Source organism: Drosophila kikkawai, chromosome 2L (assembly GCF_030179895.1).
Source record: "Drosophila kikkawai strain 14028-0561.14 chromosome 2L, DkikHiC1v2, whole genome shotgun sequence".
Classification (NCBI taxonomy): domain Eukaryota; kingdom Metazoa; phylum Arthropoda; class Insecta; order Diptera; family Drosophilidae; genus Drosophila; species Drosophila kikkawai.
Window position 1 is genome coordinate 15,612,084 of NC_091728.1, and position 24,568 is coordinate 15,636,651.

Here is a 24,568-nt window from a genome sequence, read left to right on the forward strand (position 1 = left end):
CTGAATCACGACTCCTCGCGGCAGTCCGAAGGGAAATGAAAAATGCAGTTCCTGTCGGTGGCTGAGTTGTTGTCAACGACTAATGTCGAATTGCTTCCGTTGTGAATAAACATAATTCATACCTTTAGACTTAAGACTTTAAGAAGTATCTGAGAAAAGTTACATTATATTTAAGGTACTACTCATTTCAGAACTTAAGAGAAAAATAAAATATTCGAGTTATTTTTTAAAGGTATAATAATTTCCAGAATAATTAATTCCATTTAAACGTAAAATTTTTGGTAATGTTTCCTCCACAATGACATCAAGCATACGCCAGGTTGTCCTTGTTTCATTTGTTTATTCTTGCTGTCAATAGAGAGGAAAATAAAGGAACGAAATAAATTAAATAACAAAAACACTAACGCGAAAACAACAAAACATGGAGCCACAGATGCAGTAGCACAACTGACACAAATTCAACTTTAATTAAAGTTTCGCCAGAGGATGCGTTGCGGGCACCTCCATTCTTGCACATTTCCCCACTAAACTAAGCTAGATGGAAGCCCACATGTTTACACATTGCTTTTAACTAACTTTGACAGACTCCCAGGACCCCCAGCCACTTCCGCTTAGCTGTCATTTTTTGCTGCTTCGCTCCTATGTAGTTTTCCTTCTGCTTTCTGCTCTTGTTCATTTGCCTTTATGTGTAGTACGAACAAGTGATTTGTTAGAACCCCGCCCACATTATCCGCCTCCTTTCGGCTTTCCCCCTTTCGCACCGCCTGTTTCTTTTCCTCGTGTAAACAAGACATTAAGTACAACAAAATAATTAAAGTCAATTAGTGGCTTTTGCCTCGTGCAACTACTAGCATTTTCTATCTCTCCTTCTGCTGGGCTATCCTCCTTCTTCTGCTCCTCTTCTAAGCTCTTAGCCAAGTTGGCTGTTGGCTCTCAGTTGTTGTTGATTTAGTTTGGCTTATAATGGCATTGTAGGGCTCATTCAGTGGCTGTCATTAGCGTCATACACTCATAAAAATATTTGTCTATATCTAAGAAAAATCACCCTAAAACTTACTTTTTCTACAACTAAGGAAAAGTTAAAAATAAATACTATTTTTAGGGCAAATCGCCCTAAAAACAAGATACTTTTTTAGAGCGATTTTAGGTAAACATTTTTATAAGTGTAGATGGGGAAACACAAACTCGGAGAGCATCGCCACATCATAATTTATTAAATCAACTTGTTCTAGTTACTAGGCCTCAACTTTGCCCCATTTTTTCCCAAGTTCACTTGGCTTTAATTAAAGATATTTGTTAGGGAAAACTGGGATGTACTAGTAACTTAAATTAACCATTATAAGATATTTACTCAAGTGATTTAATTCTAGATTTTCCTACAGCACATTAAATAAGTAAATAATTTTAAATCCAGCTTCGACCGCCATACTTTAAGGCTTAAAATTATTAAACATAAATACAAACAGCACAAAAAATAATCTCACACTGCCGAGCTTAATTTCAATAACCAATGTCACAACAATGACCAACAATTAAGTGAAGCCTTTTAATTAAGGATTAAGGTATTTGAACTCGTTCTGATTCGATAATTGAATTCACAAAGAGACAATGCCAAACTTTTCATTTTTATTGTATTTCATTTTACCATTTAAACAATGATATATAAATTTTTATGTAATGCATTTACAAAGCCCTCTTCATAAAGCTTGCTTCCATTGTTTCCTTTTGCGATGGAAATTGAAAAATATACAGAGTTGCAGAGTTTCGAGTTCCTTCAAACTGAAGAGCCATTCGAAACTCCACCGACTGTTTTGAGGAAGAGTAAAGCCTGAGAGGGCCGCTTCATTGATTACAAAGTACCATAATAAACTTAAAACAATGGCGAATGGCAGTTCGAACCCAAATTGATTGATTTTGAAGTAACTCCCTCCCTTTGCGCATACCATTGAAGTAATTTAGAAATAAACATTAGCATTTCGAATCGTAATCGTTAAGCAATAAAGTGCCACGCCCTACGGACAAATTGCTGCCACAGGGCGACACTTGAAAGTCCTCGAGGGGCAAAATTACATTTGGTAAGGAAGCAAATTTGCATGCAAAATGTGGCCCTAATGATTTTCCAAAGCATTAAAAGCAACGGAGCCAACGGAGCCAAATGTGATGAGAGCTTACTACACTCGGCATTTAAATTACATTTCGCTTTGGCACAACTTTGATTCTGATTTTAAACAGAAGCAGTAGCAGCAGCAGGAGAAGCACTTTAATAATAATGATTTCAAGTCATTTCCCGGCTGCCTCTGCTAATGGCTTCTTCTTCGCTGGCCACAGGGCGTATGATTAATACTTTGTTTACACTTGAAGTAGCCCCAACGTCGGGCAAAATTGAATTCTCAATTCATCAGCCTTCCGAATTTTGCATAAATATTTCAGCCAAGTGCCGAGACCCGGCCAGCTCTCCTCCATCATCAGTTTAACAAACTAATTTGCTTGCCAAAAAGACTTTCATCGAGAGCGTTTTATAAGTCATATTTACGTTGGCCGCCTGCCAAGTGGCAGGCTTTGTGTCCGGCATTATGATGGCAAGAGCTCCATTTAAGTGAGTGCCAGGAGTAGCAGCCTCTCTAATGATGTTATTGAAGTCGACTGAAGGTGTCCGAGACCAGCAGCAGGACTCGAAGTCGCAACAAAAACCAATCATTAGATAAATCATATAGCCCAGGCCACGCCCCCAAGCCAAGTCGGTTTCGTTTAATGATTTCACAGCTAAATATTTACGCTGAACTAGGCAAAAAGAAGGGACACAAGTGTACAGTGGCAGTTCCAGAAATAAAAACTATAAGATGTTGAGGAAAATAAATAAATAAATAAATAAATAAACCTATATTCAACTCTTAGCCATGTTCCACTGTGGTTCAATAAAGGCCAGTTCATTGTTATGGCCCATCGTAGTTGTCAGTTGTGGTAGTTATGGTCGTTATGACCCCTCATTGGTGGTGTGATGTTAAGATTCCCGGCCACGTCCCGAAGACATTTTGTGTTGAGTTGACAGAAAACTTGTCCTTATGGTCAACCATATTTATGTTGTTGTTCAAGTTTGTCGCTAAACGAGAGTTTTGTGCTCGCTTTTCTGGCTCGATAAGAACTAATTATGAAAGTTCATACACAATTTGTTATCCCACAGAGCGAATCGTGGCAATTTTGAGGGAATTTATACGCCTAATAGATATTGCCACTGGAAAAATACAAGGAATGCGAGGAAATACATTAAAATTTCAAATGAAATTGGTTGCCCAATGCCTCCGGAGCTGACTCATGACCGAGTGTATAAAAAGCCCCAACGTATGGGGTAAGTTTGCTTCTATGGAAAATGTCAAAGACTCACAAAAATAAGCCAGTTTCATCAGTCACAAAGAAATGGTATAAGGTCACCAACTCGAAGCTTTATTTATGAGAACAATCTGAGCTTTTATTACTATAGTATTTTTCATAAATTCCTTAAAGTTGACCAGAAATAGAACCGGGGATTAACGCTACTCTTGGCAATAAATTATTAAACCGGAACTAAAACTGGAACTAAGTTTAGTGCTGAGACTTTAAGGCGAAACATATATTTTCAAGTTTTACTTGAACTAACATAAGTTTTCTTTATTAGCTCCAAGAATTGTTTTTTTTTTAAATCAATTACTTTCTTTGGAAATATATCAACAGCCTTAAAGTTCTCTTGAAAAAATTCTTTAGACGAAATCAAACTCCTCCTCTGGAAAAACACCAGTCATGTTTATGTTCACAAGAAGCCTACAGTTTGTTTTAAAGCTGCCACATTTCCACTCAATTACTGCAATTACTCAGCCGGCTATCTGACACTCTTTCTGGCCCAGACAATGGTCCATGTCCCACAGCTCCCAATCGGTTCTGATCGAATTAAGTTAATGTTTAACAGACTCCGACATGAGAGCGTTGAATAACCGCGAATTATGAGAGGCCATCGAGTTGTAACCGACTAATTGCCATACCAGAAAGCCGGTTTGCCGCTGCGGGCCAAACTGAAACCAAAAGCAAAATCAATATCAGAGGTGAGCACAGGTGAGTGCGATGAGTGCGTTGAAAGTGAAATTGAACTGGAGAGGGGGAAGTGCCATTTAAAAGATGTTTCTGGGCCAAGTGCGCGGCGTCTGCCTGCACCTGTACTTCGCCCGAAACCGAAACCGAAAACCGAGGAGCAGCTGGCGGCGCAGCTGAGCCATCGAATTCGAAGCCCAGACAGGGAACAGTTTCTTTTTCAAACGCCTTAAAAGCTTGAGCCGGAGCTGCAAACGGTTTAGTTCCTCGCCGCAAACAAAACTAGTCACAACAAACGTGGAGCGGAAGCCAGCAGCCTCGAGTGTGAACCAGTTGCGATCCCAGCGACATATCCGCTAAAGGTAGATTTACGCTGGAAAAAAATGTGGTTAATTTGGAGAAAATTAATTTAGAGATGTGGAAGTGAGAGTGATATAAATATATATTAAAGAAAACGCATTAAAAAATATTGAAAATAAGTATTGATTACATAGGATAATACTTGTGATCATGCCAAACTTTACTAAATGAATTTGTGAACATAAAAAGGCAACAAGCTCATTTTTTTAATATTTATTGAAAAAGGAAGCCAAATTCCAAGTTTTAATTAATAAATAATACAAAATATAATATAATATGTTATATAAAATATTTATTTAATATATAACAATATAAAATATATATTAAAGTTAACTGTGAAATTTAAAAACTTGGCCAAAAAATATCTTAAGCATTTGCAAGTGCTACTCACTCTCTACACTTCCAAAAACGTATACATTTATTAATTTTACTACCAAATATATTATAAAAAAAAATATGTTTATGTTTTTTTATCTGCAAAAACAGAAAGATTGAGAGAGAGAGCAAAGCTGGCCTGAAAGCTTTCCGAGACAGGAGCAAGTTTTGTCGTGAGCCAAAGTGAACGTAGCTCTCAGCGAGTGGAAACCTCACACACTCGGTTGATTCATTGCCACCGAGCCACTGAACCGCCTCGCATTCCGCGAATACCCAAAAACCAGCAAGTCCGCCGAAAATGTTGCGATCCCTTGCCATACCGCTGCTGCTTCTTATGGCGGTGGCCATAGATGCGAGGGCAGTTAAACCGAAGTCGATCGCCACAACCGAGGACCCTGCGGAGGAGACCACCTATATGCACCTGCCGGAGGGCACTGTTACTGTGGACATCGATTCGGACCTGATACTGACCACCAGTCCCGAGGGCGAGATCTTTACCGACGCCAGTCCTTTAGAGCTAACCGAGGAGCCGCTGCCCGACTCAGTGATCCAGCAGCTGGAAAGGGAGCGAGCCCAAGAAGAGCGGGCACGTAATCCCCATAACTCGGAACCGGACACAGATGAAGATACTGAAGACACAACTACCGAGAAACCCTCGAAAAAGAACACCAAAAAGACCTACAGGTTCGGAGCCACCACTACAATGCCACTGGGCTTCAATGGGTTCACTACCCTGCAGCCGGAGATCACCACCACTGGAGAGCCTGAGGAGGATACCGAGGACACCACCCAGTATGAGGAGATCTCAACCGTAAGGACATACTTTAAACGCCATCCAGCCAGTCCGGTGAAAGGTGCGGATATGGAAATGGCCGAGAACCGAATGGAAACCACCACGGATGCCCTGACTTTCCAGGTCGACCAGCAGGACTTTCTCTCCACATCCGCCCTGATCATGACAACCGAGGCCAATTTAGTGGAGGAGCCGGTTACCTCCAGAGGCGAAGCAGACCGTGCGGAGTCGGGACCCAACCAGTCACCGCTCTTCCATTTCTTCACTACAACCCCTGCAAGTCCTGTGGTTACGGAGACAGAGACAGAATCGACAACTATCTTGCCGGAAACCAAGGAAGAAGAAGTCACCACAATGTCTGATTTGATGAAAAACACCGGTGAGAATTTTCTACTTAACTAAATAGAAAGAAGGGAAAGATAATAATCTATTAAACAATCTATAAAACCTACTTTAAATGTGTCTTTGATTAACATAAATACTTATTTTTCTTAGAAGTGCCTCTGCCTTCAGCCACCCAAGTTCCAGAAAGCATCACTGAGCCAGCGGTTACCACCACAACTGAAGCTGCCGCAGTCACAGAGCCAGAACCACTGACCGCCAAAGTGGAGCTACATCTAAATGCCCAGTTGGAGAGCACGTCATCCGCCAATGCTCCAGAGACCACATCAACTACGAGTGCTCCGGAAGCCACAACCACTCCAGAGATTACCACCTTAGGTACAAGTGCTCCGGAGACTACGACCTCAACTACGAGTGCCCCAGAGACCACGACTTCGACGACCAGTGCTCCGGAGACCACGACCTCGACGACCAGTGCTCCAGACACTACGACTACAACCTCAACTACTAGCGCTCCGTTGACCACAGTTCCAACCACCAAAGCTCCTGAAACCACAACTACAACGTCTTCTCGTCCCATTCTGACACGTGCTCCTCGCGTGGAGCGGATCTTCAACTCGGACGGCGTGGAGGTGCTCTACGGGTACTCCTCGGTGGTGCGGACAAACCACTCTTGATCTGGAGCTGGGCCCGGTTAGGCCACCAAGAACACGACCTTGCCAAGGTCGGACAACTTGCCATAATGCGGAGACGGTGACATAGAGACATTGAGCGATGGAAGCGCCCTCGTTCATTTTAGGCAATTTTCAATTCTAAACGAGTTTTAAGCTAAGAAAATAACAAAAAATAGATATTTAAATTTCAATCGGCGGGACCAGGCACAGTGTTGTTGTTGTTGTGATAAACCAAAAATACGTGAAAATCCGCAAAAGAGAGACAGAGAGAAGTGAAACAAAAAACAAATATGTAATATTATTGTGCAAAAAATTGTGTACAGAAAATGAAGGGAGGAGAAGAAATGCTGGAGATGAACGATTTTATAAATTATAAATAAAACATGAACCACCCATGATGTTCCGTTTCGTGTTTGCCTTTTGGATTGCACAAAGCGTTTAGTAGGTCTTTTGAGCATTTGTTGAGCCAAAATTATGACACAATAATGGAACCGAACCGGCACAGTAAGCTTAGGTACCCTGAAATTAATATGCGGAAGTTTCACTAAATATGGAAATATTTAAGAATACTTAGTGAGTGCTTAGAGGAGATTTTCAAAAACTAATTCCCACTGGTAACTCTCTCCTCTAAAGAGCATTCAGCTGTGCAGTTCAGCCACCTTTCTTGGCCCAATCTTTGCATTGTGATTCATTTTGTAGATCATTAAAGCAGCGCACCCAAGAAATCAAAAAGCCACCAGCACAGAGACACTCGGCAGCCCACAAGACCCGATCACTGCCCACCTGCGTTCGGAAAAAAAAATGTAGAAAAAATAAACTAAAAACTGAAAACTAAAAACCGGCAATCGTCTCAAGAGTTGTCGTCATACATTTTTGGGCTTTTATGTTCCGGCATGAACGCAGACAACCGGACGACGGACATTTGGACACGTGGACCGGATCGGATTGGTTTGGATCGGCTGGAGGAGACTGGTCCAGTGGCAGATTATTCATTCATTGATCGATTTTGCAGGCACAGGGCTCGGGGTTGGCTTTAGCAATGAGTATCACGTTTACTCCGCCTTACTCCCGCTGGAATTTGAAAGTATTCGGCGGCGGCCATAAAACAAACACTAGCCACTAATTTCCATTTGAACTTGAGCGGCACAGGCGCTAAACTGCATGTTGAATGTGAATCGAATGAATGCGGATTGAAGGTTTTGGCGATACGGGTTTTTTTGTATTTTTCGGCTGGTTTTCGCCTTACCCATTTAGCCAGCTGACTAGCTCTGGGCCATGGATCCAAAATTTATTGTACATGTCTGGGTGGGTTAGTCATCTTCGAATGAGTTAAAGGAAATGCAAGGAGGAATATGCAGACTTTTGAGAAATTAAAACCTGCTATAACATATTTATAATACATTTTATAAGATTGGAAAAAAAACACTGAAAACCTTGTAAAATAATTTAAATAAAAGTTATTTCACAGCTAGATGTTTTATCAAATAAAGTTCTAAATAATAAAACTATATAAATAATGAATTGGAAAAGAAACCTGAAAGGCTTAGTCTAATTTAAAAATATTTTTGAAAAAAGTCCAAGAGCCAAGCTTTTTCATTCCGTTAAGTAACAACTAAACTCTTTAAATAAAAACCCCAAAACTATGCTCATTTTTCGTACTTTAACTTACCTGTTTTGTTTTCCGTTTTTTATTAAAATGCATTTAAGACACATCTATAAATTATATAATTCGATGACAAACTTGTGTCAAGCAAATTAAGTCTCAGTCGGGGACATCCCAAAACATACAACAAAAAACGAAAATAAATGAAGCTGGATTTGTTTCAAGTAATGATTTTATTTGTTTTTCAAATTAGCATAGAACCCAAAACCACCTGGTTGGTTAAAACAAGTTCTATATTCCATTTGTTATTTAATAAGACATTTTGAGCCTGGGAGAAATTGGAAATTAACTGTATTGGGAGTAATTAACAATACAATTTGCATTTTGTCAGCCAGCAATTAGCGAAAACAAGTCCACGATAATCGCAAGATGCGAGATCGGGGTATAAAAGTCACCTGCCTTCTCTCAGATGGCATAACAAACACCTAACATGAAGTTCTTAGCACTGTGCGCTATCCTGCTCCTTGCCCTGGTGGCTGTCCAGGCGACTCCTGGCGGATTCGGTTTTGGTGGACATGGACATGGTGGACGTGGACATGGCGGCCAAGGCTATAATCGAGGTCCCGGTGTCTATGGACCTGGTGGTGGAGGTGCCACTGCCAATGCCCAGGCTAGTGCCAGTGCCATCGCTCAAGGTGCCGGTGGTGGTGCCTACGGACCTGGTGCATACGGACCTGGTGCATACGGACCTGCTGCATACGGACCTGGTGGTGGTGGCTTCGGACGTGGTGGTGGTGGTGGTAATAGCTACGCCAATGCCAATGCCAATGCAGTTGCTTCATCCCAAGCTGGTAAATAACCCATTACCGAATCGAAATCGGAACATATCAACTTTCTGGGTACAACACATTGAAGCCCAAGCATTCAGCGTATTAAAAAAAAATGTATTTTAATAAAAACAATTCTTTCATTAAAAAAAGTTTAAATTTATATTATTAATATTAAATATATGGGTTAGATGTTGGGATGTATCCAATATATCGACAAAAATATAGCGCTCAAAATCATATTGAAAATATGTTTAATATTGTAAAGTATTTCTTTAAAATATTAAACATCCAAACTACTTAAATATACCAAAAAAAATTGGCAATTTTCCATTTTTTCTATGACTCTAGTCCTATATATCAAACAGATTTCGCAAATAAGTATATATAGACATATTTCCCAATTTTAAAGTTTTTTGTTAGTATATTTTCTTGAAAATACAATTTGCTTTTAACCCAGAAGTACATATAGTTCTGGGAGCGAAAGAATACAAAAACAGAAAGCTTTTGTAGTATTGTTCAAGTCTGCAAAAACCTACAGTTTGTTTATTTTATAGAATAATATATGCCTCTCTCTAAGTTAGTAATAAACTATATTTTGAATTACCTTTATGAAATGATATTCATCCTGTTCAAACCTTTACTAAACACTTTTATTATTAAAAAATATATTTTCCCTTTATTTTTGTCATATATTATATTATTATTAATAATATTATTATTTATTAAAAATAATTAAACACTTCTAATAAGGTATAGCCTATTAGTACTTTTATTACAGACTATTAACTAATCATTTTCAGATTCTAGGCAGTCCAAGATAATTTACTAAATCACGCAAGCCCTTAGTAAAAGCTTAATAATGGATCGATTAAGATCGTTTTTCAGAGCTTTTTTCCTGCAAAACCCGGCTTCAAAGTAACAGACTTGGCCCAAAAATATGCTTTAGATATAAAAACTTGTGCAACTTTCTCTAAAACTAACCAGTTTTCAATTGGTAATTCTATAGTATATTCGCACAAAATAATACAAAACGTCACGCGTCTCTAATATATTTCTAATTAGTGTGCTAAACGGAACCCCCCATACATATATGTATATATGATTGTGTATATTAGCAATAAACTAAATTAAAAAAATACAAAATTAAAAGCAAATAAAAAAACAGAAAACGAGTCTAGGCCAGCTGTTGCCGTTGGATTCTGCTATAAAAGAGGCCGGCATTCGCTCAGAGGGCATCACAAGCTCCGACGATGAAGTTCCTAGCACTCTGCATTTTCCTGATCTTCGCCCTGGTGGCCGTCCAGGCTGCTCCTGGAGGTATTCGCGGAGGCGGAGGCAATTTCGGTAATGGTGGTGGCGTTCATGGTGGTGGCGGTCCTGGATTCGGTGGAGCTGGAAACACTGGAGGAAAAGCCGAGGCCAACGCCAATGCCAGTGCCAGTGCCAAGAGCCAAGGCGGACCAGCCTCGGCCAATGCCAACGCCTCTGCCGTAGCCCAATCTCAGGGCGGTGGACATCGCGGTTGATTGATCCTGAAGAGAAGACCCAAAATGGATATTGGACAACTGGAACAACTTAAATCAGTCACAACCAAAAGTGGGCACGTCGCCGGACGGGCCTCTTTTGTACTAATGTGGAGCGTTCATTGAAAACTATATTTAAATAAACTATTTGTTTTCTTCGGAAGCACAATAGAGCTTGTTCTTCTCTTTTATTGTTAGCCGAAACTAGTTTTTTTGATGATTTGTATAACTTATGGGCAATAAGACTTTGAATTTTACTCAGGGAGCCTAAAAATTGGCAACGTTAACATAAAAATTAAGGGAATCAATACAGGTGTTCAATATTAAAATCCCAATTTCCTTAGCCACAGAAAACCTGTTTAGTTTGATTGTGATTTAATTAATATTTGACTTTGCCACTATATCAATTAGCAATCTAATGTTTTATTAAGAAGATTTTAAAGTGGTTAATACAAATTCGTATTGAACAGTATTTTTTTACTGTTTCGGATTTACACACATGAACCGAAGTATGAACTTCGAAATATATTCAAAAGAAACAAGATTTAAATTTAAGTTGAGGTAACAATTGAAATGTTCAATTTATGGTTTCGCCTGTGGTATATAAACCATTTAAAGAGTTAAAGCCTCTTATCATCCGTTTCGTCAAAATTCAACGATGTCTGCCACATTTATGTTTTAATATAATATATATATCCTTTAATCCAAATAAAAAAAATATAAACAAATATTTTAATATTGACAATAATCCCGAAAAACGTATTGACTTCATTATCTATCATAAAGTAAAATATAAATTTATTTATTCATTATGCATGTTATTTCATATTCTAAAAAGTTTGATTAGTTTTCAAGTTGTTTTTGCGTTTCTCCCATTTAGTTTTGAATAATTTAATGAAATAGCGTGACGTCAATTGTTTTTTCTTGAAGCCCCTAAAAATGGTCTACATTTTGGTAATACTCATGTGTGAGCCACATCTGTTTGCCTATGTTTCCTACGGTAGCTAAAGTTCGACCAAAAACTCGTTTTTTCTGCCAAATTTATAGCACTGATTTGCTTAAATTATTTGCATATTATTTACATAATTGCTGTCTCGCTAAACAAAACAAAAGCATCTCCTAAGACCCAATAATGATTTCTATCACTTTAATTCTTTTGCTCTAGAAAGTGGATCAAACTGTTATATAAATTAAATATTTATGGAAAATATAAATAATAATTTATTCAGTTTATATACTTTTTTTTTTGTAACAAAGATTTTGTCAAGATTAAGCGAAAAATTATTAAACTTATAGAAGTTGGATGTTATGTTAAAAGATTTGATAATATCTACTTTAAGGAATATATAACTCTGGTATTAATATTTTTAATTTTTATAATATTTTTATTAGAACTACTTATTTAAAACACTTGATTGTGTTAGCCAAAATATAAAAAAAAGAATAAAATTTAATTCTTTAATTTATTTTATTAAAATTTTAACTGAGGCATTTACAAACTGTTACAACTTATGAACGAAAGAAGAAAGGATTAAATTATTTTTATTTGTTTTTAAGTTCTTGGCACTCTGTTTCAATTTTTAGAGTGATCGTTATTTCTATCTCTATTGACATAAGCAGACGAGTGTCAATTATAACTTTAAGATTTAATTTAAGATTTGTTAAGAGAATTTATAAAATAAATTTAGTCGGTTTCACTTAAATTCCCAGCCAGAAAATAGAACTTTTAGATCACGAACTGATGTCGTGACAGATATCCAGCAGACCGGTTTCTATTTTGACAAATTTGAGATGCATTTATACTGTATATTATTAATGAGAAAGGTACATATATAAAAGTTCTTGGAAATGTATATGCGCTAACATTATGATAGCTGTTTTAATAATTCAAAATGTTTGTTTTATTTCCAGTCAATACAAATACCTATAAAAACCAAACTAATTATTACTTTTTAGTAAAAAGCAAACTAAGAATGGGAAACGCACTTATTTGCTTTAGTTTTTTTAAGTTTTTTTATTTTTTATATTTTTATAAATATTAAAAAACTAATTCAGTGATAAAATTCGGTTCGTCAACAGAGCTTATTTTCCAAAGGAACTGGAACTGGCACTGGCATTGGCATTGGCATTGCTGTTGCCACCTCCGCGGGAGTTGGCACTGGCATTGGCATTGGCGTTGGCACTTCCACCTCCGAAGCCATTGCCCTGCGAGTTAGCCACGGCATTAGCATTGGCGTTGGCTTCAGAGTTTCCGCCGAATCCCGGGCCACCGCCGAATCCTGGGCCACCCTGGTTTCCGCCGAATCCTGGGCCACCCTGGTTTCCGCCGAATCCTGGGCCACCCTGGTTTCCGCCGAATCCACCTGGACCGCCGAATCCACCCTGGTTTCCGCCTTGTCCTTGATGCTTATTGTTTCCACCGCCAAATCCGGGACGACCGCCGAATCCTGGGCCACCTTGGCCGCCGAATCCTGGGCCACCTTGGCCGCCGAATCCTGGGCCACCGCCGAATCCTCCTTGGTTCTGAGCCTGAGCAGAGGCACCAGCGTTAGCGTTGGCATTACCACCAGCACCGAACTGTGGGGCAGCGGCGGCTACGGCCAGGACTACGGCGAGAACGACAAAAACCTTCATGCTGAATGCTGGATCTGCTACTCCGGACAAGTAACTGAGCTAACTTAGTAGCCATCGCCTCAGGGCCCGGCTTTTATATTAGCCAGACGCCCGGCAGACGCGGGCAGATGCCGAAAAAAAAAACGAAAACTAAACACCCGGTACAAAATTAGCATGCAAACAATAGTCACTGCCGAAATATAAGGCCCGATATATCGGGAGAATCTAGGCGCCAGAAAGAGCCCGATAGAGGGCCAATCGAATGCAATGGTCAGAGGAAAGTTTGCAAATGTCTTTAGACACCAACACGAGCCGTCTTCGTGGTGGTTTCCTCTGGGACCGGTTTGGCGCTATCAATATTTAAGCGATTATTAATATTTGTGTTTATATTTCATTAACTCTACCTATTCGGCAGAGTCACTGCGCGCTTTTAGCTGGGAGAAGGCAATGTGATGGCAGTTAATTATCATAGCATCAGTCGGGGTACTTTACCTACTTATATACAAGTGCATATGTTTCAATGATTCTACAAATAGAAGCATTTCAAAGTATGAGTATAGATTGGGAATAGTAACCCCGCTGTTCCGGGTCTCAAAATCTCCCTGAATCAATTACAGATTTTTTTCTTAAATTACAAAAATTTATTAGTTCCTTATATATTTATTCCCTGTTATACCTGAAATCGATCTTATCTCATCTCCATATTCGTTTATTACAAAATGATTTCGTTAAACTCGTACACCTTGCCTAAATTAACACTTTTGAAAGCGCTTCCTTGTTCTACTATCAATCCCAATTTATTCCATCCCATTTTAAATACCGAATTCATATTTTTTTTCCTGTAAACCGCACACAAGCCCCTACAGAAATTAACATAATTTTCAGGCATATGGATAAAGGTTTGTTTTTCTGTTCCTCTCAAACTAAATTTGAAATTCAAATGAATTGGGAAATAAAAATGATAATTTAAGATGTGGACGTGCGTGGGGAGAAGTCAGGTCAAATCGATGAAATTCACCACACGTGTTATCACATCAGATCGGCTGACGTTAGCTGTTTGCTATGAACTTTGCCATATATATTTGAAAGTGCAAGAATAAAGTAATGTCTTAAGGACACAGGAAATGTTAATATTAAAAAGCAAATTAAGGAAGAACTAATATTGCGAGATCATGGCAATAACTTAAATAAAATAACATAGGAAATAAAAGAGTACGAAACCAAAAATCAAAGCCTAGAATCTTGTCAATAAATAAAAAAAAATTATATTAAAGTTAAATTTTAGCGCTGCTTCGATTTCGGCTTTAATTTGTGTATCTAATTTTTGCTAATGTAATTAACTAAAGTTCTAAAGTGTCTATTATTCTGTTTTATTTTAAAATTGATTGATAAATAATTATAGTAAAATAAGGAATTATTTACGTAATATTTATTCTACTCATTTATAACATATTAGAAGAAAACAAGAAAGGAAGCTAACTTCGGCACGCCGAAGTTTGTATACCCTTGCAGATTGGTTTTGATGTTTATTTTATAGATTTAAATGCTGAAAACACTCACAAAACAGAGTTTCATTACATTTTACCTATACTTATTATGTTTACAGTTTGACAGTTACAGTTTTACATTCTCAGCTTTATATATTTTATACATTTACCGATCGCTTCTATGGCAGCTATAAGATATAGTTGTCCGATTTTTATGAAATTTATACCAAAATTCTAGAATAATAAAAAAAACGTATATCTCAGAGTAAATAAAAATGCGTTGAAAAACAACGAAGCTATAATTTTATTTCTATTAATTTCTCGATCGTTCCTATGGCAGGTATATCATATAGTCGTCCGATTTTCATAAAATTTTTACCAAAATTCTGGAATAATATAAAATGGCTATATCTCAAAAATGATGCAAAAATATTGAAAAACAGCCAAGTTATACTTTTTTTTCTAAAAATTTATCAAACATTTGTATGGCAGCTATATGATATAGTCGTCCGATCCGGCCCGTTCCGACATATATAGCAGTGAGAGCATATAGAAGACTATATGCAAAGTTTCATTCAGATAGCTTTAAAACTGAGGGACTAGTTTGCGTAGAAACAGACAGACAGACAGACGGACAGACGGACAGACAGACAGACGGACAGACGGACAGACAGACAGACGGACAGACGGACATGGCTAGATCGACTCGGCTGTTGATGCTGATCAAGAATATATATACTTTATAGGGTCGGAAACGTCTCCTTCACTGCGTTGCAAACTTCTGACTGAAATTATAATACCCTGCAAGGGTATAAAAATTAATAGTAAACACAAACAAACAGCAGCACAGCAAACAAATGAGGCCCGATGATATATTATGAATTAACATATATATAAAAATATACATGTGAATATCAACAAAAATTTGAAAGTGTAAATCATAGTTCTGCTTTTACACATTATAAATTATAAATATTATAAATACTTCAACTATTCCACCTAACCCTTTCCGCTTCATACAAATTCTTTTCATATTTTTTGTATTTACTTTTTAATTTATTTACGTTTTATTCACAGTCATTTCTTATTGCTTAAATTCTTAATGGTTTTTTTTTTTTTTTTGTCTTGGCTTAGCCGCGGAATCCACCGCCACCACCGCTGGCAGAAGCAGAGGATGAAGAGGATGCGGATGCAGAGCCACCGCCTCCACGTCCACCGCCGCCAGCAGCCGACGCCGAAGAAGACGCTGAAGCAGAAGCGGAGCCACCACCGCCGCCACCGCCGCCGAATCCACCTCCTGGGCGACCGCCGAATCCACCGCCGCCGAATCCACCTCCTGGGCGACCGCCGAATCCACCTCCACCTCCACGATTAAATCCAGGACCGAATCCAGGGCCGCCGCCGAATCCAGGGCCGCCGCCAAATCCAGGACCGCCGAATCCAGGGCCACCGAATCCACCTCCTGGGCGACCGCCGAATCCTGGACCACCACCAAATCCTGGGCCACCTCCGAATCCTTGACGGCCTCCTCCGAATCCCTGAGCATTGGCATTAGCGTTCGCATTGGCGTTGGCGTTGCCGCCGCCGAATTGCGGCAGGGCAGATGCCACGGCCGCCAGAACGGAGAGCGCGATGAATAGTTTCATGTTGGGTTGTTGTCGCCTCGAGAGTGGTCCAAACACTTGGTTCCTGCACCGGCAGCCGGCGGCTTTTATTCAGTTCCGCCTCGGGAAAAGGTTCGGCGATTTCGGTGATCCACCCTGTAGCGCGCACTATCTTTCCGACAACAACAACAACAATGGATCACATATATTTATGGCCCGGCTCATTAGCAGGTTCGGAACGTACGAGATCGGCAGCAGGCCCCAGACACCGTCGCCTAGACCTGGCCGCTGCAACCGGTTGATCTCACCTACGATCATCTCGAGCACTTCAGACGCTCGGACACTCGGACGCGCCCCCCTTGTGCTGCTGCTGCCCGCTTACAGGTAAACCACAAACTATATATAAAATTATATAGGCGGACGTAGATGAGGCGCCAGTGATGTCATGGATCAACTAGTTTTGGAGGCGCAGAGATATAATTATTCCCCAAGGTATATTTCGGGTTTAGGAAAATATGCAAATTGTTTATTCGAAGTTGAACATTTATAAACTTATTTATTATAATGTGTTGTTCTTTATATATATTTTTTTTTTATAAAATTTAGTATCGAGAATAACTAGGCATCTATTGTATAATTAAGATCACTTATTTTCATGTTAAAAGTGGACTCTGCAATTATATCCTTGGCCTTTTGCTAAAAAATTACTAGTTCGAAAAGTTAAATTAAATGTATATTCTTTGCTACCATCTCGGACCTCATTTAAACTAAAATAAAAATAAACTTATCTAATTTAATTATAATATTTAAAAGAACTAGTTCCCTATTGAGGCATCTCTATCTGGTTAATGATTAAATTTCTCCGTTGTATTAGAAGCAGATGACTGATTTAACTGTCCGCGAAATAATTTATGCTAAAATCATTATCGATTGGACCTCAGGTTTATAATTTATTTCGATTTTTTCGCGACTCTTAACTTTTTATATGTTTGCTTTTGTTTGTTTGTTTATTATTTCCATAAAAGCCGCGTATAATTGATAATATTATAAAACGTGTATTTTCTCGAAATGTTAATTAATCGAATTAATACCAAAAAGCAATGAAAGGCAAAAAACAAAAATCCCACAACAAAATTTGTAATTCAAATTTTTTTATTTTGATTTGGATTTCGTCAACATTAAATGTAAGGATCTGTGAACTGAACAGGTGTCATGATCTGAGGGGAGTCCCAGTAAATGCTGTGCCAACCAAGCTAAAAAAAAATTTAGTAGGGCACATAAATATGCAACAGGGCATTGGAAAGTCTGATATATCCATAAAGCCCGCAACATTCAAGCCAAAAATCCAGTCGAAACTGTATGACAATTGTATGTGCAACTATTTTTATTATTTCTACCGACTTATATGCATAAATTAACGGCAGTTTTATGCAGCTCAGAAGCCATTGATCACAAATATAAACAGTAGCGGTTCGGCGAAAATATTGATAAAGCATCTGTTTGAGTTTAAGTGACAGAAAAAATATGTTATTAATAACAATAGCTATTTTAAAGCGTTCATTAAGCTCTAGATTTAATTAAATAAATAAGTTAAAGGAAGTAATAAGTAAGTAATAAATACAAAATCTTACCAAATCTCAGGCGGCTAAACTAATGGTCTTTTAATAGTTTGCTAATTAAGCAATTACAAAAGGGAGCAGGTAATTACCATTGGGTTGTCCTGCAGCTTAAGACAGGTAAGAAAATTCATTATATATGACATATTACCTTATACAGGTAGAAATATTTGCTGGTTATTACTGATAAAGTCTTAGACAGCATAGATCCGCTGAAAATAGAATTATGAATATTTTTCCAGTAAACATAATCTCATTTTCTATAACTATATGGTTTAAAAATAACTGAAAAAAAAGTTTATAAAAAAAATATGTTAATTAAAGAACACTATTTTCGATTTGGATTTTCAACAATTTTTGTTTACTTCAGACTTTCTTCAAACATTTAATAATAACTTAAGCTAAACTAAATTAGGATAGGACGTTTATCCGAAGAAACCACCGCCGGCAGCCGATGAAGCCGATGAGGATGCTGAAGAGGACGCTCCTCCGCCACCAGCACTGGACGAGGCACTCGAAGAAGCTGATGATGAGGCAACACCAACGGGGGCAACTATTCCACCTCCACGGCCACCGCCTCCATGATGGCGATGACGGCCACCTCCGAAGCCTCCGTACGGATTTCCGCCAAATCCGCCATAGGGATTTCCGCCATATCCACCATAGGGGTTTCCTCCGTATCCACCTCCGTAGGGGTTTCCTCCGTATCCACCACCTCCGTAGGGCCCAAAGCCTCCGAATCCGCCGGGTCCTCCGAATCCTCCGGGACCTCCAAATCCGCCGGGCCCTCTAAATCCCCCGGGACCTCCGGGACCAAAGAATTGCGGCAAAGCCGAGGCAGCAGCCACCAGCAGGGCAAGAACAATGAGAGTCTTCATATCGATATCGATCTGGATTCTATGTGCGATCACTGAGTTGTCTGAACTGGAACTGACGGACTCTCGGCGAACTTGCTATAGTATTTATACCGCTTGTGCTTGCATTGTCTCCAAAAAGCCGGAGCCGGCGAGTCAAAAATGCGACGGTTGAGACGAGACGAGACGAGATGGCGGTGATAAATGATTTCGGCAGTTCACCTACCGACCACCTACCTACCGGTTTTCTTTTTTATTTCAGTCCATTTGCTTTAAGATCTAATTACACAGGGCAACAAAAAAAATTAAGTTTAAATTTATCGAGCTTACGAAGAAACCAAAAAAAAAATATAAAAGTTTACACATTATTTAAGGGGTATTCCTTTTACAGTTTATTATTATAATTTTGCTTTAAAAGGTACAACATTTTTTACTGTTTTGGTTAAATATTTATTACTCTAGGATATTTAAAAAACATTTAGTTTCTCTATAAATAAATAAAATAGTTTCTAAACATTCGTTTTATAGTGTTTATGAGTTAAAGACCATCTTTGATTAGTATAGATTAGTATAAATACAAAGAAAGATTAAAGTTGTATAATTTTTAAACATAAGCCCTACATTAAATTTTTAACTATTGATAATCGATTATAATATTAATTAATATAAATGATCGAAAGTATTTAACCAAAACACTATCAAATAATTAACAAAATGAAACCACATTTTATTTGTTTTTTTTGCTGTCTAGTGTCTTGCCGGCCGAAATGGTGACTTTGTTTGCCGGGTGATTCCCCAAACAGGCTTCGATATTTGAAAACGCATAATTATCACCATTCGACGACCCACGCCCAGGTGACCCAAGTGGTGTAGAGAATTGTCAGAGTGTTTACAAAACCCATTCGGGGACCGTGCTCTTCCTGATCTGCGTATTTCCCCACCGCGATCGAGGGTACTACTTAGTCATCGCCGTTTGATCTCTTCTAATGCCGATCATCTGACAAGTTCATCTTGAAGAGTTTATTCCCCCCGATCTTGTTTTGTTCGTCCGAAAGCGGTTTCGATGGCGTTGTTGTCAAACAAAAGATGCTCGTGTGGAGTGGATGGGGCAGTTGGAGCAGGTGATGGTGAGATCACTGGGCATTTCTCTAGGTTTTGCGATCTTTCTGCACGGAGAGGTGGTTCAGTCCGACCCAGAAAGTCTTCAGTCCACGATCGCTTAAGCCATCATTGTTGAGATTCTTGAAATTATCCTTGAATATATCTAAAATTCTTTAAGTTAAAGTAGAATTTATTTGGAAAGAAGTAGTGTTTAAAATGGAATTAAAAAAAAATTGCTTTTATATAAAGCTAAAAATAAAAGAGAAAGTTTCAAGTGAATGTTGAACCCTTTATAAAACCCCGCATAGGGGCCACAAAATTTAATAAAAAAAATTCAATCAATCAATCTATAATCTATAAAAAGTTCACCAAATCATATAAAACATTTAAATCAAACCCGATCAACCTTAACTGGGTTTATACACTGCCATAGCTTACAAATACCGAACAGTAGTTCTGTTTGCCCCGATCAGTTTCAATAAAGTAAATAAATCCCACACGATCTTACCTGTATTTGCTCTAAGTGAGAGATATATAGCCGGGAGAGTGAAATCTCCCATTCATGGCTATTTTAACTTTACACACTCGCTCTATGCAAAATGATATGTTTGCAGCGATCATTAGCGGGTAAAGAAAAAATCACCAAGCCTAATGATACACCTCTCTCAATTGCCATTACAAAAACCCCACATTTCGGGACTCGGGATCGGTTTCCATAACAATAAAGTCTCCCAAGCGCGAAGAACGAGATTTTTTAGAGATTCGTTCTCGCTGCCAACTGTTGCTAATTAAGAAAACAACAAACAAACACAAATACCAGAGCTATATAGAATCTAAAAACCAGTTCCAGTGTCGTCATAGCACACACCGTTCCAGATGATATGATAGGCGATTAGCGACTCATATCCGAAGGGGTTTTCCAGGCCCCTGACTGCAGCAAGATGTGAAAATTCAATTAACAATATTATTAGAATTCGGTGATTTTTGGCATCGAATTTAGTTAGGGATCTCCTTAATTTGTACTTTGAGACCTGCTGTGTAGTGTTAGTAAATAAATTCATTAATTCGCCGGTGATTTGAATTTTGTTTTCGTTATTCGGCTTATGCAAAAAGTCCGTAACATAGTCGCCTAATGGAACCGGTCGGTCACCCTCGGGATCGTTTGTTTTTTTTATATACTCCTTTTATTTATTATCTTTCTTGCCAAATTAGTGAAGACTTTAAATAAGCCGCCTGGGTTTTATGTAATTCTTATTTGTGTGGCATGATTAATGGCCATGAAATGGCGCAGCATCGAATGGGAATTATTAAACAATTTTTATAATAACTTCCTATATACTATTCCCCTGAATAAATACCCAGAGTACTGGCTCTTGTAATGAACTGCAATTGCCAATATTTGTTTATTAAAATCCATTAAAATTGAAATAATTTGATGCTGGCCAAAAAGGAATATTATCCCATTAGCGAGGAGCAGGAAGTAGGCTGAACTGTTGGCCCCGACAACATCAAATATTATTTAAATGCCAACTAATGAACGTCATGTTAATTATGTAAACGCACACTACACACACACTCCGCACACACACTCCGCACACACACTCTGACCTGTAATCAATGCTTTGTACTATTTTCGCAGCATTTATCGTTATTGTTATTACCGTTTTCCATAGTTTTCCCGCACAAATTGAAAAACGGCCGTGCTCTGCGTCAGGGCAAACTTTTCAATTATGCGACCGCCGGGCTAATGAACAAAACGATATATACATGACCAGCGTAAACCATCGTTTGATATGCAATCTGAATTATTTAATTTTAATTAAAATGCTGGGGATCGCCCAGCATTTATCGTGTATACTTTTAGGGCTCCCATGAAGTGGCGAGGTATCGTTTTCCGGGTCGGCCGGAATTCTGCATACTTTGTGGCGCCAACTCCACCTGAGAGTTGAGCCGCCTGGGCGCTGAAATATGCACATTGGCACATTGATAAACATTTCACATTTACTTTATTTTATTGCCTAACATAAATTGCAGCAAACAAAGGGCTTCGGTCCCGGTGCCGGGCAATATTGTCAATCCGACAAAAGGCCAACAACTGTTGCAGCCAGAGCGACTCGACTCTCTTCTGTGGCAAACCGCCAACCGTCTGTTGGCCCAACTTCCGCTTTTCCGCTTTTATGTTGCAAAACTGCACCACAGGGGTTCATCGTCCTTCTGCAAATTGGTCTCGGAGTTTATTGCCGGGTCCAGACAACGGACTCGAGACTCTGAAAACAGCACTGCGAATAAAAATGATGGTAATTGAAGGAATTTCATGGTATATTTAATGAGGAATCATGAGAAAAATAAAAAAGTCAAAGTTAAAGGCTAAATAATGAAATAGAAAAAGGGTATTTTTCTGAAGAAAATGTGAGTTAAAAAACTAAAAAACTGATAATTAGGGAAAAAAAAGTCAATGCTATTTTTCCCCTAAGAAATTCAAATAATTATTCAAAAATATTTTCTCCTGTGTAGAGCAGCAGCTGCTGCACTCCTTTGGCAATAAAACTGCACTTTCAGCCTCTGGCGAGGTCCTTCGTCCTTCGCTTGCTTAAGATTTCAATTTGTTGCCATTCTGTGTGTGCAACAATTTGCAATAGTAAAACTTTACCTAATGATAAATGTTTGTGGGGGACACATAAAACTCCAGAAGAGAGCGAAGAGTCTGTCTTGGCCATTTAAGAGATTTATGTGGCCATGAGTGGCATCAATGTCTTCGTGGGTTTTGGGGCTAATACAAGTCCCCTGTAATAGGCCATTAATTCCGATGAAAAACTTTGCATGCCAGATTTTCCTTTGAAAACCGCCAAAGTAGGGGAAAGTTTTCATCGCGGAATCCGCTCGGTCGACAGCTGTTCAACGGGTAGAGTATGCTCCATCAAGGACATCACGTGACTTTCACGCTTCTCATGTGGTTTCCATATTAAGAGTTTTCCCCCTGGGAAACTTTTAATGTCTGCCTGTCAAATTTTTGGGGTGTTTCAAGTTTTCACCTCCAAAAAATACTACCGGAAACGAATTTCACACTTGTAATAGTTATATTTATACAATAATAAGAAAAACAATATAAAAATTTTCACCTAATGTTAATTAAATGCAATTAAATATATTTAAAGTTAATTTTGTTTAACACGACTGCTTGCTTTTTAATAAATTTATTCATATAATTAGTTTATCATTATTTTTTAAATTAAATACAACAAGATTATTTTTTTCCACAATCAAAAAGTGGTGAAACTTTATTGAAATCTCGGGTAATACTTGAAAGCTATTGAAGGAATTACAGGAATAAGGGAACCAGGATTAGCCATGATAGCCACCGCCACCACCAGCTCCTGCAGAAGAGCTGGCTGAAGCGGAAGCGCTTGAGTGGGCGCCGCCACCTCCATATCCGCCACCTCCGCCACCACCGCCGCCAGGTCCACCTCCGTATCCCCCGCCGCCGCCTCCATGTCCGCCTCCGTATCCTCCACCTCCATGGCCACCGTGCTTGTGTCCGTGCCCACCGCTGAAGCCACCACCTAAGTGGCCGCCTCCTCCACCGATTCCGGAACCTCCTCCTCCTCCTCCGATATGGCCACCACCGAAGCCTGGTCCAAATCCGGGACCTCCACCGATACCGCCTCCTGAGTGGCCTCCGAATCCGGGACCGCCTCCAATTCCGCCGCCACCTGAGTGACCACCGGAGTGTCCACCTCCTTTAGAGTGACCTCCACCGATTCCTCCTCCTGGTCCGAAGCCTCCGCCACCTCCGCCGCCGCCGTAGCCACCTCCAGGCTTGCCACCTCCGTGTCCGCCGCCGCCACCACCAATTACTCCGGCCGACGACGATGCAGAGCTGCCACCGCTTCCGATTCCTCCAAAACCAGGACCTCCACCGCCAATTCCGCCGCCTCCGGAATGGCCGCCTCCGATTCCGCCGCCTCCAGAATGGCCACCTCCGATTCCGCCGCCTCCAGCATGGCCACCTCCAATTCCGTTGCCACCAGAATGACCTCCTCCTCCTCCTAAGAAGTCGCCGCCACCGCCGCCAATCAAGCCGCCACCTCCAGAATGACCACCACCTCCTGAATGAGCGCCACCTTCGAAGGGACCTCCGATAGATCCACCGGACAGGCCGCCACCATCTCCGCCGAAGCCGCCTCCAAAATCGCCACCTCCACCTCCGCCGTGTCCACCACCATGTTTTCCGCCTCCAATGCCACCGCCTATAGCTCCGGCACTAGCTGACGCCGAGGACGAGGCTGATGCTTGGCCACCACTACCGCCTCCATAGCCGCCGCCTCCGTAGCCGCCGGCAGAGGACACTGCCACACAAACACTCAGCACTAAGAACAAACGCATCGGAACCTTTGCCTCCACTTGGCTCACTGACTGCGCTCCCTGGAGCTGCTTGGGCTTTTATAAGAGACGCCGGCGTGCAAGCTGCAAAAAAAGTACAAATAATAGCGAAATGTTTGCGAAAATAAATTCGCAGAGCGCGAAAAAAAGAACAGCAACGGAGAGCCGAGTCACGTTCCCAGTTCTGAGATCCCTAGGGTCAAGACCGGCAAAAACTCAAACAGCACTTCACTGCAGGTTATAGTATTTTTAATAATTATAATTTATTTTAATGTAAAATTAATTATTAACAAAGGGAAGGGTTGGCCAAAAATATTAATATATGAATGAAGTATTATTAATTGACTCCAAGGT

General features: G+C 39.6%; 5 protein-coding genes across 6 annotated transcripts; 3 read left to right on the forward strand and 2 right to left on the reverse strand.

Annotated features, from left to right (window-relative positions):
• Positions 1–4,265: 4,265 nt before the first annotated feature.
• LOC108076903 (mucin-7) lies at positions 4,266–7,001 on the forward strand. 2 transcript variants are annotated; one of them, XM_017169943.3, is made up of 3 exons: positions 4,266–4,421; positions 4,906–5,966; positions 6,083–7,001. In XM_017169943.3, exons 2-3 carry the CDS (start codon positions 5,093–5,095, stop codon positions 6,604–6,606), a joined length of 1,398 nt encoding a protein of 465 aa, XP_017025432.1. In that variant the 5' UTR covers positions 4,266–4,421; positions 4,906–5,092; the 3' UTR covers positions 6,607–7,001. The 2 variants fall into 2 exon arrangements, with proteins under 2 accessions (XP_017025432.1, XP_070145109.1); XM_070289008.1 differs by having other exon boundaries at positions 6,086–7,001.
• Positions 7,002–8,696: 1,695 nt separating this feature from the next.
• LOC108076879 (uncharacterized) lies at positions 8,697–9,174 on the forward strand. Its single transcript, XM_017169909.2, has one exon. The coding sequence runs from the start codon at positions 8,697–8,699 to the stop codon at positions 9,063–9,065; it is 369 nt and encodes a 122-aa protein (XP_017025398.1). The 3' UTR covers positions 9,066–9,174.
• Positions 9,175–10,286: 1,112 nt separating this feature from the next.
• On the forward strand, positions 10,287–10,732 carry LOC108076969 (pupal cuticle protein 36a-like). The gene has a single exon (XM_017170019.1). It carries the CDS (start codon positions 10,287–10,289, stop codon positions 10,560–10,562), a length of 276 nt encoding a protein of 91 aa, XP_017025508.1. The 3' UTR covers positions 10,563–10,732.
• A 1,909-nt stretch (positions 10,733–12,641) lies between these two features.
• On the reverse strand, positions 12,642–13,193 carry LOC108076974 (glycine, alanine and asparagine-rich protein-like). Its single transcript, XM_017170027.2, has one exon. It carries the CDS (start codon positions 13,191–13,193, stop codon positions 12,642–12,644), a length of 552 nt encoding a protein of 183 aa, XP_017025516.1.
• A 2,525-nt stretch (positions 13,194–15,718) lies between these two features.
• LOC108076878 (uncharacterized) lies at positions 15,719–24,259 on the reverse strand. Its single transcript, XM_070289025.1, has 3 exons — positions 23,180–24,259; positions 18,322–18,832; positions 15,719–16,373 (listed from the first exon to the last, which is right to left on the reverse strand). Exons 1-3 carry the CDS (start codon positions 24,215–24,217, stop codon positions 15,790–15,792), a joined length of 2,133 nt encoding a protein of 710 aa, XP_070145126.1. The 5' UTR covers positions 24,218–24,259; the 3' UTR covers positions 15,719–15,789.
• Positions 24,260–24,568: the final 309 nt, after the last annotated feature.

Coding starts and splice junctions, on each gene's coding strand:
- LOC108076903 (XM_017169943.3), top strand. CDS start 5,093: ATGTTGCGATCCCTTGCCATACCGCTGCTGCTTCTTATGGCGGTGGCC. Junction 5,967..6,082: donor TGATTTGATGAAAAACACCG/GTGAGAATTTTC, acceptor TATTTTTCTTAG/AAGTGCCTCTGCCTTCAGCC.
- LOC108076879 (XM_017169909.2), top strand. CDS start 8,697: ATGAAGTTCTTAGCACTGTGCGCTATCCTGCTCCTTGCCCTGGTGGCT.
- LOC108076969 (XM_017170019.1), top strand. CDS start 10,287: ATGAAGTTCCTAGCACTCTGCATTTTCCTGATCTTCGCCCTGGTGGCC.
- LOC108076974 (XM_017170027.2), bottom strand. CDS start 13,193: ATGAAGGTTTTTGTCGTTCTCGCCGTAGTCCTGGCCGTAGCCGCCGCT.
- LOC108076878 (XM_070289025.1), bottom strand. CDS start 24,217: ATGCGTTTGTTCTTAGTGCTGAGTGTTTGTGTGGCAGTGTCCTCTGCC. Junction 18,833..23,179: donor GTGGCGGTGGCTATCATGGC/TAATCCTGGTTC, acceptor TAAATACTATAG/CAAGTTCGCCGAGAGTCCGT. Junction 16,374..18,321: donor GGCTTCATCGGCTGCCGGCG/GTGGTTTCTTCG, acceptor GGCGGAACTGAA/TAAAAGCCGCCGGCTGCCGG.